The sequence below is a fragment of the Sapajus apella genome, unplaced genomic scaffold, assembly GCF_009761245.1.
Source record: "Sapajus apella isolate SASKATOON/1434 unplaced genomic scaffold, GSC_monkey_1.0 scaffold2, whole genome shotgun sequence".
Classification (NCBI taxonomy): domain Eukaryota; kingdom Metazoa; phylum Chordata; class Mammalia; order Primates; family Cebidae; genus Sapajus; species Sapajus apella.
This window is the reverse complement of record NW_022436942.1, coordinates 87,020,166-87,035,329: the sequence shown is the minus strand read 5'-3', so window position 1 is coordinate 87,035,329 and position 15,164 is coordinate 87,020,166. Positions and strand designations below refer to the sequence as shown.

General features: G+C 52.8%; 1 protein-coding gene across 5 annotated transcripts in view; it reads right to left on the bottom strand.

The window, feature by feature from the left end:
• Nucleotides 1-576: 576 nt before the first annotated feature.
• The window catches only part of GLT1D1 (glycosyltransferase 1 domain containing 1), a 116,858-nt gene continuing 102,270 nt past the window's right edge, over nt 577-15,164 (bottom strand). For all 5 annotated transcript variants that reach the window (XM_032244169.1, XM_032244177.1, XM_032244170.1 and 2 more), the window contains one exon: nt 577-1,667. In XM_032244169.1, the coding sequence (XP_032100060.1) occupies nt 1,506-1,667 (162 nt within the window). In that variant the 3' untranslated portion in view covers nt 577-1,505. The remainder of the gene's footprint in view (nt 1,668-15,164) is intronic.

Below are 15,164 nucleotides of genomic sequence, written 5' to 3'. Positions count from 1 at the left end.
TGGGGGGGGTTCCACTCCTTGCCCAGCACAGCTCACCGTGGGAAGAAATGGAGACTATTTTCACATGGCTGATGGTGACACTTTTTATTAATTTAAAAACGTGCCCTTCTCCCTAGGGCATGGGGCACGTGCACATTCTCCTACAAAGACGTGGTGGTGCGGAGGTACCGTGGCAGTCAGGCGGCGACCGGGTCACTCAAGGAGGCAGAGACTCGAGCTTCCGGACAATCAGCGCTTTGGAAACAGCAGCATCATTAGCTCTAAGACAACACCGGACCTGCAGGGCCTTTTCTGTGGGTGGCGTCAATTATTCCAGATTCAGACCAGGCTGTCCTCTCCGGACCCAGGCTCTGCCACTCCCTCCTGTGTCCCCATAGCTAGTCATGAAGGCCGTAACCCTTGGGCCCCTCAGAGGAAAAAAAGTTTGGGGAGGAGGGGCGATGGGAGGTATTTTTGAGCCGCTGTCCCACCACCGGGAGCCTGCTAGTTCCCGTTAACTGCCTTTCTAGAAAGCGATTCTGTTCTGTGATGGAGGCAGCAGAATGAAACATGAAATTACACCGCACGAGATCGCAAAGGACAGGAAAGACTGCATGTCCTGATGTGACGCAGATGACATGGACAGGGAGAGGTCTCCATTACCATGACGGCGGGGCTGGCCCCGGGAGGACCTCGCTGGGTGGCTGCAAAGCCCTGCAGCCCTGAGTTCTGTCCTGCCAAGGGCTGGAGGCTGGTGACCCTTCCGACCCCCATCCCCGGGTCCCTGATGTGGGAAGGGGAAGGGCCCACCCCAGAACCAGAAGCCCCAGGCCTCCATCTCAGGCTCACTGGAGCATTCTGCAGGCTACGGGGGACATGGCGTTTGCTTCTACCTGGTTTTCCACTCAAATTCTGCCAAGAGGTGGGTGGGGCCTATGAGCAGCCTGGCCGCCTTTCTAAAAGGCACAACTTGTAATTCCACCCTTGAAAAGTGACATGTGCCGGGCGTGAACTCACTCGCAGCACTTTCTAGTGTTCAGAGAAGACTGGGGCCACCCGCATGCCTGTCAGAGTTGAGATCACAACAGAAACGCTGCTAGGACTCGGCCTGGCTCACACGTCTGCTTTTTGCTTTTGCCTTTGAAACCAGCCATGACGGGGACAGGTCGGTCAGGAGGCAGGTGAGGGGCCTGAACCATGACTGCCTGAAAATAAGCCTCTCTTGTCTGCACCAAAGCCCTAGAGCAGGTAACCAAATTCTCTCCCAAATTCCCTGGAAACCAGTTTCCCTTTCCCTGTCCCAGTCGCACCTCCTGCAGGACCGGCGGGTGAACCCGCCTGGGTCAGCATCTGAACCACAGAAAGATACGGGATGAACGCAGTGTCTCTGCGGACTCACGACCAACGTTTTCTAGGATTCTGCTAAGGTTGGTTTGATTTGAACTGGACTGGACCCACGTGACCCAGACTCTGAGTGTCCACCCAGAGCCATGTGTCGGAGAGCAGGTGTCCGATGAGGCCCGTCCTCAGTCCTCACTGCAGCCTTCCAGCTTCCTGATGAGCTGCTGGTAGGTGTCTCTTTCCACCTGCCATGAATGATACATTCTCACGTACACCTTTCCGTTCGTTACAATTTCCTTTTCTAATGCAGGATCACTGACCAGTCTCTTTGCCAGATGAACAAACTCCTGCAAAAAAAGGAAGGAGACATAGACGTAAATAACTGAAGAAGGGAGATTTTGCAAATGCGCCCAAGAGCCTGTGTCTGCGTCAGTGGCTGATCTTGTCTTTGCCTCCTGGGCCTGGAGAAGGTGACTTTTCGGAAGGATGGGAGTTAATGCAAACATTCAGACTGAGTGGGAAATAATATATATGCACACACACACAGGTGCACACACACGTACACACACAGGTGCACACACGTGCACACACACACATATGCTGGGATGAACATGAAAGATACTGGAGCCACCGACTCCTTTCCCGAGATCAGCAATCCCAGCTCTATTCCCAGAGACGCTCAGATCCACCATTTCTTCCCTCTCACGAGCCAAGCCTAAGATGTGAACCTAGGCCTTACCCCAGGGTCTGCGCCCACAGCCCCACATGATATCACCCAGCCCCACTAGCTTTCCTTTGTGTTGGTTCTGTCGTCTTCCCGGGGTGCAGAGCCAAGCCTGTCTTCACAATATGATGGTGTCTGGGGCACTGGAAAGCACTAGTGCTTCAGAGTCGGAGCTGGGTTCAAATTCTTCTGAACCACCTAACTCAGCTGTGTGGCCTGGGGCAAGCTAGTGAGCCTCTCGGAGCCCATTTCCCATCTGCAAAGGAGTGATGGCCACTTAGTCGGTAAAGCCAGCCCTGCCCCAGGTCCCAGGGGCTCCTGGCACGAAGGTGGGGAGGGGTTTAACAGCCCTTTGCCTCGCTGGCCTTGCCTTCTGCAGCTCAGCTTCCGGCTGTGTTTCTGGTTATGCTCATTACTGATGAAGGCCCGCAGACCCTTGGCCCGGTAATGACAGAATGCTCCTGGTGACCTGGTTTAAATAGCAAAGCCCTTCAGAACTGGAAAAAAGGCTGGAAGTATTTTGCCTGTTAAAGGTATTGAGGGAAAGGAGGGGCCAGTCATTATTCTTTACGCTTGCCGGTAAGTCCACAGCACAGCTCCCAGTCCAGGAGGCGTGGGCTTACATTCACCCCCTACCCTTCATGTGCCTGGTGGGGGGTAAATTTCCTACCCTCCCGCGCCTCGGTTCCTCAACTGTCAGTCAGGGGTAATCACATACCTCCTTCCTAGGGTGTTGACGGGACAGCAGAGGGGTCACCGCGAAGAAAGAATTCCGAGGAAAGCCCGGTACGTACCTAGCTAGCACCGCCACGGTGACTCCCCAACAGCCCACGTAAATTCCAAGAAGGGAGCAACGCCTAAGATTAATATACAAGGCTTTTGCTTTTTAAAAGGAACATAAACATATTCGCAAAATTATTGTTAATTAAATGCTGAGTGCCTTTTATAGCTAGCAATATAAATAGTAATATTTATGGTACAGTAGAATTATATTTTTATAGATTATGTTTACACTTTGTAGTAAATTGGTGGTTGTTTTATAATAAAAATATAACATATTTATTCCTGTTTCAGAGCAGAACAACGTTCTTATTAAAATTATTTGAGATGCTTATAGCTGGGTATATTATTTTATGATGCTGGTCATAGCTTCGATTTATCTGATGTGGAGACTTTGGTGGAAACCCACCCCCCACCCCGCTCTGCTTATTATTTCTACAGAATTCATGGCCCCTTTACAACAAAACCCTGAAGGACAGAGTTTCTAGGAATAGGTTGTGATAAAACACACTCTTCTTTTCTCTCTGCATGGAAGAGTGAAAAAAAACATAGGCTTAAATAAAGCAAGAGGTGGGTGACAAGCAAGAACATCTTGGCTGCTCGCTTGATAAAGCCCTGGGTGAGTGGCAGAAGGAAAGGAAAGGAAAATCATCAGAAAAAAATCTCTCCTAAATCGTAAGTCACTCCCTGAGACTCTGGGATTCTTTTCTTCTGGACTAAAAGGCTCCTCTGTGTCTGTGTCGGTAATCTGCTGGACACACGCCTGTGGACATGACAAATGCATGTGGACACAGACTCTGTCGTTTGCTTACCAGGCCAGACGGTTTACAAAGGCGGCCACACCCTCTATCCCCTCGCACATGTCTCTGCAATATGACACTGCCACTCTCCCCACTGAGCGGGTGTGGTCTATTCCCCACACCGCCCCAGTGAATCTGACTTGGATGAGTAATTTGTTTTTTTTTTTTTTTTTTTTTTTTGAGATAGAGTTTTATTCTGTCACCAGGCACCAGGTTGGAGCACAGTGGCACAATTTCGGCTCACTGTAACCTCCACCTCCTGGGTTCAAGCAATTCTTCTGCCTCAGACTCCTGAGTAGCTGGGACTACAAGCGCACCACACCCAGCTAATTTCTGTATTTTTAGTAGAGACGGGGTTTCACCATGTTTGTCAGGATGGTCTCGATCTCTTGACCTCGTGATCTGCCCGCCTCGGCTTTTGACTGGCAGAATACATAAGAAGTGATGCAGTCCGCCTTCCACGCAAAGCTTCAAAAGCTCTTATGCTTCTGAAGTTTCCATGACCCCGGGCCCTGTTGTAGCCCTGGAGACCACCATGTAAAGCAATGCCTGGGCTAGCTTCCTGGGCGAAGAGAAGCCATGTGAACACAGGCACTGAGCAATGGCCAGCACCATGAGTGATGCCGTCTCAGGCCACCCAGCCACGGGTCAGCTGCCAGAAGACCATCACTGGACAAGTGGTCCCAGGCCCAGCAGAAGCACCGCCCCAGGAGCCCAGCTCAAACTGCGAACAGATAGTTGTCTGTTCCCGATGGACAGTTAGTTGTCCGATTTTTGGGATTCTTAGTTACACAGCCATGTATACCTGACACTCTCGCCAGGCATTCAGCTCCCCCGCTTCATCAAGAGAGCTGTGAATTTTTGAAACTCTACCCCTTCGCAACGTGATCTGGGAAGAAGACCCTGTCTCCACTTCCAAAAGTTGGTCTTGATTTGTCCTAGCCAATTGTGGTGTGACTGACACACCCTGGGCTGCCTCCAGGCACCCTGCCCGTGACATGAGTGTGGGTGGACTAGCCTGCAACTAACAGAATATGGCAAAGGACAGGGGATGGCTCCCTCGACAGCGTGATTTACAGGGGCCTTCATCGCAGCAGAGCGGAGCAGGGGAGACTCCATAATGGAGTCCCACTCTGTCACTCAGGCTGGAGTGCAGTGGCAAAATCTTGGCTCACTGCAACCTTTGTCTCCCGAGTTCAAGTGATTCTCCTGACTCAGCGTCCTGAGTAGCTGCGATTGCAGGCGTCCACCATCACGCCCCGCTAATTTTTGTATTTTTAGTAGAGACAGGGTTTCACCATGTTGGTCAGGCTGGTTTTGAACTCCTGACCTCATGATCTGCCCACTTCAGCCTCCCAAAGTGCTGGGATTACAGGTATAAGCCACTGCACCTGGCCTTTTAAAAATTTTTAGTGATGGGGTCTCGCTCTGTCACCCAGGCTGGAGTGCAGTGGTACGATCACAGCTCACTGCGGCCTCAACCTCCTGGGCAAAAGAGATCCTCCTGCCTCTGCCTCCCGAGAAGCTGGGAATGCGGGCACATGCCACTGCATCTGGCTAATTTTCTTATTTTTTCTAGAGACAGGGTTTCACTGTGTTGCCCAGGCTGTTAAGTGCATTTTCAACTTCCAGTGGGTTTATTGAGATGTAACCCCATCACATATCCAGGGGCACCTGTCCTGGCAGCTTCTAAGGGCTGAGGAGACTGGCCCCTGGCCAACAACCAGTGAGACAGCAATGGCCTTAGTCCCACGGCCACACGATACTGAGCCACCAACTGTGCTCTAGATAAGAATGTGGCCCAGCCACCCGGACGGAGTGCAGCCTGGTGAGATGTGAGGGCCCAAGCCGAGGACCCATCTGGCTGTGCCCAGAGCCTAGACCCACAGACACTGTGAGATGGCACACGGGTGTGGCTTCAGGCTGCTGAGTTTGTGGTGATTTGTTACACACAATAGAGAACCAACACTGTTAACCTCTTCTCCCCGCCAGGGCTTGATCCAAGTCTGGCCACTGAGATGGTCAGAGGCATTTGAAACGCAGCAGCTCCCTCTTGAACAGGAGCTGGGTAAAATGAGGCTGAGACCTGCTGGGCTGCAATCCCAGGAGGTAAAGCTTTCTAAGTCACAGGATGAGACAGGAGGTAGGCACAAGACACAGGTCATGAAGACGTTGCTGATAAAAGAATGCAGTAAAGAAGCCACTAACGCCCACCAAAACCACGATGGCGACAAGAGTGACCTCTGGTGGTCCTCATTGCCACACTCCCGCCAGCACCATGACAGTTTGCGAATGCCATGGCAGTATCAGGAAGTTACCCTCTATGATCTAAACAGAGGAGGTGTGAATAATCCACCCCTTGCTTAGTATATCACCAAGAAATAACCATAAAAATGGGCAATCAGCTGCCCTCAGGGCTGCTCTGTCTACGGAGCAGCCATTCTTTTACTCCTTCACTTTCTTAATAACCTTGCTTTCACTTTACGGACTCGCCCTGAGTTTTCTTGTGCGAGATCCAAGAACCCTCTCTTGGGGTCTGGATTGGGACCCCTCTCCTGTAACAAGACGGGAGGGAGAGTCAGTCCGTGTCTTCTGAAAAAGTTGGTTTCCTCTTTCTAAGAAGAGAACACGGGAAACAGCTGCTCCCTCCAGCCTCTAAGGCCACCGAGGTCGCATGGGGAACCCTGACCCAGTGCAGGGATTCCCCCCACCTCAGGACGACGCCGTCTACAGGAAAGGCAGGCCGGGCACTCACACGGAGAAGGCAAGTTGTGCCAGGCCTGACATGCCACGCCAGACATCAGCCGTGACACCTGACACCTCATCAAATGCACCGGAGAGCTACACAGCAGGAGGTGTACCCCTGAGTGTCCCTGAGACGCGTCCCTCCAGACCAGGCACTACAGGTTCAACTCCGGTTTCCGTCAGGGGCTGCAGGAATGCCGACTGGCTGACAGCCACGCACGCTCTGTACCCCTGGAGGAAGGGCTGCCACTCAGGATCTTACGCTCTGCCATACCGTGATCTACTCTTGAAAACGATTTATGAAAATAACTCACAGGCCAGGGACAGAGGCCCACGCCTGTAAACGCAGCAGTTTGGGAGGCCGAGGGGGGCAGATCACCTTAGGTCAGTAGTCCGAGATCAGCCTGGCCGACATGGTTAAACCCTGTGTCTTACTAAAAATACAAAAAAATTAGCTGGTCGTGGTGGCGGATGCCTGTCATCCCAGCTACTTGGGAAGCTGAGACAGGAGAATCTCTTGAACCTGGGGCCAGGAGGTTGCAGTGAGCTGAGATCGCGCCCTTCATTGCAGTCCAGCTGGGCAACAACAGCTAAACTCTGTCTCAAAACAAAAGAGAAAAGGAGAGGGAAAGTGAAAAGGAACTCATGAGGCCTTACAGAGAACAGACGCTAAAAACTCAAAGCCAAGCCAAGTACAGAAATTCCATCTCTCAAGAGAGTGCAGAAGCCAGCCTCGCCTCGGTTCCCGATCAGCGGTAGGAAAGCAGACGCCCTCGGGGCCCAGCAGGTGAAGTGGGAGCTGCGCACCTGCCACAGGGTAAATACAGGCCTGTGAAGGTTGCCGCATTTCTTTTTCCAAGAGAGATCTAAATTCTGGATAATTATGCAAAAGTGTTCCATGTTAAATAGCAACCAGTAATTCAATATTTTAAGAATACAGCAAACTCAACAAAACACATGTGCAGACCAGGTCTAGGTCAAGGGCAACAGGTGTACCAGCGCTGGCTCAGGTAACGCACTTGTGATATTAAATAAAAGTCATGCAAACAAGCAGGGTTTGGTGTTCATAGAGTCATTACTTAACTAGTAGATGGCCATCCTCGGAGCTTCTTCCTGTCTGAGCAGTCTGGAGCTGCTGGTGGAACATTTCTCATTGAATCCTTTTGACTTGCTCCATCTCCCTTAGGTTTCACCAAGACCCAGAGGAAGAGAAGTGGTGTCCGTTTTGTCTTTTTACTTTTTGGAGAGGGAGTCTCTCTCTGTCGCCCAGGCTGGAGTACAGTGACACAATCTCACCTCACCGCAACCTCTGCCTCTGGGGATCAAGCGATTCTCCTGCCTCAGCCTCGCAGGTAGCTGGGATAACAGGCTTGCGTCCCGACACCCAACTAATTTTTGTACTTTTAGTAGAGACAGGGTTATCCCATGTTGGCCAGGCTGGTCTTGAACTCCTGCCTCAAGTGATCTGCCTGGTTTGGCCTCCCCAAGTGCTGGGATTACAGGTGTGAGCCACTGAGCCCGGCCAGTACCTGTTTTATAAAATGAATATTAGAACCCCATCACAATCCTTCTCATGATGATGTTACCTCAAAGCCACAGAACGAAAGGGAAAAGAACCCCTCCAGGAGAAGAAAAGCCTTGAGCAGGGCATATGCTGGGGCTCGCAGATTTAAAATGTTACGGTTTTAAGGAGCGTTACATTCTGACAACCTTCAGCAAGTGATATATACTTATTTTTCCAAGATGAGCAATAGTCACTCATAGGAAAACTCTGAATCTCAGGCTTGGTGTGTTTTAAACAGCCCCAAAGCTGCTCTCCCGCTGCTTCAAATGCGACAGCTTCTTGATAGGAGACATTGACGAGGAAGTTTCTCAAAACCAGCACGGGCTGCCGTCGCTGAAGACTGCGGGTTTTCCTTGGGCCTTTCTGGTTGGAACCTTTGCGTTAATTAAGCCTTCGTTGGAGGCTTTGCTTCTCAAACCTGGCTGTAAGAATCTCTAGGGGAGCTTGTAAAACACACATGCCCCACACACGGGCCCGCAGCCCCCAAGATGCTGATTGGGTGGGTGGAGGGTGGGGTCCAGGAATGTGCGTTATCCAATGTGTTACTTCAACAGTTCTTTAGGAAAGAGACAGCCAGCCTCTGGCCAAGAGCCTCCAGCAGAGGTCAGGATCCAGCCAGAAATTAACAGCAGCAGCCAACATGCGTCCATTGCTCCACCACGTACACAGAATGAGGTTTCTGAATTCAGGACCTGACTGATTTTAATAATTCGGCTGCTACAACCTTTTTTTTTTTTTTTTTTTTTTTGAGATGGAGTCTCGCTCTGTTGCCCAGGTTGGAGTGCAGTGGTGCGATCTCAGCTCACTGCAATGTCTGCCTCCCAGGTTCAAGCAATGCTCCTGCCTCAGCCTCCTGAGTAGCTGGGACTATAGACACACACTACCACACCTGGCTAACTTTTGTATTTTTCGTAGAGATGGGGTTTCACCATGTTGGTCAGGCTGGTCTCGAACTCCTGACCTCATGATCCACCCATCTCAGCCTCCCAAAGTGCTGGGATTACAGGTGTGAGCCACCGTGCCCAGCCAAGCTTTTATTATATATCTTCTCCAGTGAGGTCTCAGGCTGTGCTTGCTGACAACACATCAGTGTTTCTTACCAAAATGTTTCAATAGTCCCATAACGCAGGACAAAGCCCCAGGTAACTTCACATCAGTTCAGATAGGAGTTTTGGCACCGAACTCACTGCAAAGAGTGGTCCTATGGGTGGTGAGACAGCAAAGCGCCTCTCTCCCTTCTGGCGTTTGCACACCAGAGGCTGACTGTGCTGGTCAGAGGAGAGCTGTTATTTGAGGAGGGAAACAGTGCAAGACCTGGGTAACTAACAGCAGGGTCACTGACCACCGGACGACCCATGCTTCATTCCTGCCCTTCCCGGGGCTCCATGGCTCCTGAAACGCATGATGCAGGGTTACTGTGGCTCGAAGGCTTTGCTGTGGCTGAGGCAGGATGGAGCAAGAGCCTTTGCCCTCTGTAAGCTGGGTGGGTCCATGGACATCCGTGTGAACGAGGACTCCGCCATCAGCCAGGCACCTGCTGGGAAAACTGCACAGAGCTGGCAGGTGAGCCCCGACTGTTTTTCAAGTGCTGTTTGGATTTTGGAATTGCAGAAAAGGAACTAGGAATCTGGACTATTCCTAGTTCACACACACAGATCAAGAGATGGGAGCCCAGGTCACCCAGGAACCCGCCTGAGGTTAAGACATCACTGAGTGGCAGAAAAGGCATCTGGACCCAGACCGTACCCTCCGAGCACCGCTGCTGCATGAGTGTGGAGCACAGATCACCAAGCCTTTTCCTCCCCTCAGCCCCCCACCCACAGGGGAAAGCTGGGAGCCACCGATGAAGCCAGAAACAACCACAGGAATATTTTCTGCGCTTCTCATTTGCTCACTTCCCAGATGACGAGCCGAGCAGAACCCCAGCCATTTCCATACACACCCGGCTGGCTGAAAGGTGCTTCTGCTGCTCTGGTGTGTTCTGGGGGTGGGTGTGGAGGAGGTGGGCATCTTGAAGGAAAGGGGAGAGGCAGGGAAGGGAGGAAAGAAGGGGCCTGGGAGACTTTCCTCTGTGCTCCTGAGATGGCTTGGCAGGGTTAGAGCAGGAGGAAGTTGGAGGGAAGGAGCAGCCCATAAAAATGTGGAAGTAAACCTGCCATTAATTCTGGTTATGCCCGGGGGAAAGGAATGAAAGCCAAGCAGGCCAGGCGCGGTGGCTCACGCCTGTAATGCCTACACTTTGGGAGGCTGAGGTGGCTGGATCACTTGAGGTCAGGAGTTCAAGACCAGCCTGGCCAACATGGCGAAACCCCATCTCTACTAAAAATACAATAAGAAAATTAGCCGCATGTGGTGGTGCATGCCTGTAATCCCAGCTACTCAGGAGCCTGAGGCAGGAGAATCTCTTGAACCCAGGAGGCAGAGGTTACAGTGAGCCAAGATCACACCATTGCACGCCAGGCTGGGTGACAGAGTGAGACTCTGTGAGGAAGAAAGAAAGACAAGACAGTAAAGGAAAGAAAAGAAAAAGAAGGAAAGATGGAAGGAAAGATGGGAGTGGAGGGGGGGGAGGGGAGGGAAAAGGAGGGGAAGGGAGGAGAGGGGAGGGGAGGGGAAGGGAGGAGAGGGAAGGGGAGGGAAGGGAAGGAGGAAAGAAGGAAAGAGGAGGGAAGGAAGGAAGGGCAATAACAGAGTTGGGTGAGGGGTGGGGGGATGCTCAGCCACGTTGAATTCTTGCTAGGGCTCCTGAACAGCACCTGGGTGACATCACCATAGCCACAAACCTGCAATCGGGGCCCATCTGCCAACTCTGTGCACTTACACTAGCAGGCACCTGGCTGATGGCGGAGTCCCTGTTCACACGGATGTCCATGGACCCACCCAGCTTACAGAGGGCAAAGGCTCTTGCTCCATCCTGCCTCAGCCACAGCAAAGCCTTCGAGCCACACTGACCCTGCATCATGCGTTTCAGGAGCCATGCAGCCCCGGGAAGGGCAGGAATGAAGCATGGGTCATCCGGTGGTCAGTGACCCTGCTGTTAGTTACCCAGGTCTTGCACTGTTTCCCTCCTCAAATAACAGCTCTCCTCTGACCAGCACAGTCAGCCTCTGGTGTGCAAATGCCAGAAGGGAAAGAGTTGCTTTGCTGTCTCACCACCCATAGGACACCAGGAAACAGGACGGACATGCCATGCATGGCTCTGCCTGACGGCGGTGACAGCTGAGCCCGCATAGCTTCTGGCACGTGCCAGGCAACCCAGAGGCTGCGGAACTCCCTGTGCAGAGGGGCGTTCCTCAGAAACGACACAGCACACCTGCATATGTCAGAACGAGAACATTCTGGGAAAAAGGAGGCTGTCTCCAAATTGTAAGTTATGGATATTTTAAATTTGTACCCTTTCAATTTTTCTATAAAAGTGTTCATATAACATAAAACTTATTTTTAATTAAAAACATCAGATTCCACTCCTCTTAATAGAGATAGTAGTCTAATGGTGGAGAACAGAGACATACCCTGATGCGATTATTATGTGCTGCATGTCTGTATCAGAATATCTCATGACGTTCCAAAATACATATAACTGCTACGTACACACAAAAATTAAAACCTAAATTTAAAAAACACAGAAAGACAGGCTGGGCGCGGTGATTCACGCCTGTAATCCCAGCACTTTGGGAGGCCGAGACAGGCGGATCATGAGGTAAGGAGTTCAAGACCAGCCAGCTTGGCCAACATGGTGAAACCACATCTCTACTGAAAATACAAAAATTAGCCAGGTGTAGTGGTATGTGCCTGTAATCCTAGCTACTGGGGAGGCTGAGGCAGGAGAATCACTTGAACCTGGGAGGCAGAAGTTGCACTGAGCCAAGATCGCTAAACTGCACTCCAGCCTGGGCAGCGGAGCAAGACTCCGTCTCAACTTAAAAAAAAAAAAAAAAAACAGGAAGACAAATACTGCATCATTTTACCTACATGCCATTCTTTAAAAAGTCAAGTTCATAGAAACAGAGTGCGGTGTGGTCACCAGCGGCCGGGGGGCTGCAGGAGAGGAAATGGGAGACAGTGGCCAGTGGTTCCAAAGCTCCAGTCAGGAGGCTGCATTCTGGAGACCTACAGGCAGCCTGGTGACCACAGGGTACCTGAAAATTGCTGAGAGTGGACCTTAAATGCTCTCATTCCAAAAAACAAGTATGTGTGGGGATGGAACGGTGAAGGAGCTGGGTTTCATCAGCGCACAGCATGCACACAGCAAACGCTGAGTGGTGTACCACACACGGATACAATCTTTACATTTCTCAGTCAGGACTCCATAAAGCTGAAAAACAGTAGGAACCTCAGCTGCACCTCTGACCAGGTTCTGGGCCTTGAGGAAGTTAAATCCTCTGCGCTTTAGTTTGCTCATCTAGGAAATGGGGTTGATAAAGCACATTTGTCATTTTGCAGGTTAAACAGGATAATCCATGTATAACATTTGGTATCTGAAGAACAAGCATTTAACAGATGCTAGCCATCTTCCTTATGGATTCTCCTGGCAAAACTCAAAGCAAGGTTGAGCTCACTCATGAGGAACGATGAGGGCAATGGTGCGTAGGAAGGGAGGGAAGGGAAGAGGAAGGGAGGGAGGGGAGGAGGAAGGGAGGGGAGGAGGAAGGGAGGGAGAGAGAGAGGAAGGGAGGGGGGAGGAGGGGAAGAAGGAAGTCAGGAGGGAGAAGAAATAGAAGAAAATGGGAGCAAAGGATAGATGAAGAAAAGAAGGGAGATGAAGGGAGGAAGGAAAAAGGGAGGGAGAGAGGAAGGGAGGGCAAAAAAAGGCAATTTCTGAACCACCGGCGTTTACAGGGGATCTAGGCACCCAGGCACGAGAAGGCGATCCTGTTGTTTTGCCGCGTGGGACTCCGCACCAGAATCTGTGATTGGCGTGAAACTGTCAGAGACGCCTTACTAGGCATGGAGACAAAATCTGACAGGTGCCAGTGATGGGGTGGGATGACTGCTGTCATCTGCGACTTTGAAAAGAAAAGAGAAAAGACAGCAGTTGAAGTACAACTGTGTGGGTCACTGCATCACTCACCATCAGACGAAAATAACAAACCCTGCCCTCCGCAAGGGCTGCCCCTTGTACACTGGGGCAGTCATCCCTTCCAGTACTCACTGAGCACCAGCCGGCTCAGGGTCCGTTCGGGGGAGTGCTGATGAGGAAACAGGCCTGGCTGCTGCCCTCGGGGATTCCAGGCTGGGACTGGTGTGTAGAGATGAAGAGTGCTGTGCACACACATACAGGTGCAGGGACAGAGGATACCCACGCAGGGACCAAGAAAAGTCCTGAGGTGACTTCCACTAAGGAACAATTGAGGAGGTACCAGCTGTGGGCACAGCTCAGTTAGAGGCCTGGGTGAGCAGAGCTCAGGTGCTGAACAGAGAAGCCTGGAAGAAGGAGATGGGCTGTGTGCGACGTGCAGTGCCTCAGAAGCCAGCCAGGAGTTGCATTTTTTTCTAGGTGCAGTGGGGAAGTCACCAGAGGGTCCTCAGCTGCAGTGGGTGGAGTGGACTTTTGCCTGGTGCCTGTGGCTGCAGGGAGGGAGTGGCGGGCTGGCAGGAGGAGGCTGCTGGCATAGCCCAGGAAAGACCCCACAGTGTCTCGACCAGGAGTGCAGTGGAGACGGGGTCCAGCTACGTTTGGAGACAGAGCTCAGCAGTGTGACAGACAGGAAGCAGGGCTCAGGGAAGAGGGCATGGCAGGTTTAGGGGCCCAGTACGGTGTGCCCAGCCGCTTGTGCATGCGCCTGTAACAGGCTGGGCTGAGGCTCCAGGCAGACCTTCCCCTGCAGCGTCACCTCCAAGGCTGCAGCCTACGGGTGTCCTCCCCGGGGCCCGGGCACTGCTTCTACCAGTGCCAGCACGTCACCATCCTCCTCCTTCTGAATTCCCTGATGCCCCAGAAACAGCCTTTGGAGCGGATTCCCACAGCAGCATTGCTTGGTTGCCAGGCAAGCAAGCAACTGGCTGGGAACTGCATTTGTCAGTGCTGACACAGGTCGCCGGGAAGGGCACGTGGGCAGAGGCAGGGGGAGCACAGGGTCTCTCCATGCCTGGCCCCTGCCCTAATCACAGTCCCACACTGGAGCCCTTGGGCTCACACTCCTGGCAGGTGCCCAGCAGGCTTTGCACAGCAACACGTGCCCCCGTGCGAGGGCCCAGGAGATGGCAAACAGCAAGTGTCAGGATGATGCAGAGATGGCTCCTCCTGTCCTCAGAGGGGGGTACTGAGCTCACAGAGGGAAGGAAGCTCTTCTCTCTCTGCCTCTTCCCTCTCCGTATTTAAAGAGAATTCCAGACGCAATGCAAGCAGGATACTCCCTACTTGGTCAGGAGCCTGGTGGCCAGGAGACCCGAGTACCTCCGCACCTTGGTGACGGCCTAGTCTCCCGTGCCCGAGCCGTGAGCCCCACCTTGTGGCTCACCCGCGTCCCAGCCCTGGCTCATTGCACTGCAGCTCACTGCACCCCCAGCTCAGCACACACCCAGCTCAGCCCACACCCAGCTCTGTGCACACTCAGCTCAGTGCACACCAAAATCAGTGCACGCCCAGCTCAGCACACACCCAGCTGAGCACACCCAGCTCAGCGCACCCAGCTCAGCGCACACCCAGCTCGGTGCATAGCCAGCTCAGTGCAACCCAGCTCAGTGCACACCCAGCTCCATGCACCCTCAGCTCAGCGCACGCCCAGCTCAGCACACACCCAGCTCAGCACACACCCAGCTCGGTGCACACCCAGCTTGGTGCATAGCCAGCTCGGTGCAACCCAGCTCGGTGCACACCCAGCTCCATGCGCCCTCAGCTCAGCGCATGCCCAGCTCCATGCACGCCCAGCTCCATGTACCCCCAGCTCAGCGCACACCCAGCTCAGTGTACACCCAACTCCATGCACATCCAGCTCACTGCATCCCCAGCTCAGCACACACCCAGCTCAGCGCACATCCAGCTCAGTGCACACCCAGCTCAGCCCATGCCCAGCCCAGTGCACACCCAGCTCAGTGCACACGCAGCTCAGCGCACACCCAGCTCCTCAGTGCACCCCCAGCTCAGCGCACCCACAGCTCAGCGCACCCACAGCTCAGCGAGCCCCCAGCTCAGCCCACACCCAGCTCAGCCCACACCCAGCTCAGCGCACCCCCAGCTCAGCGCACCCCCAGCTCAGCCCACGCCCAGCTCAGCGCACCCCCAGCTCAG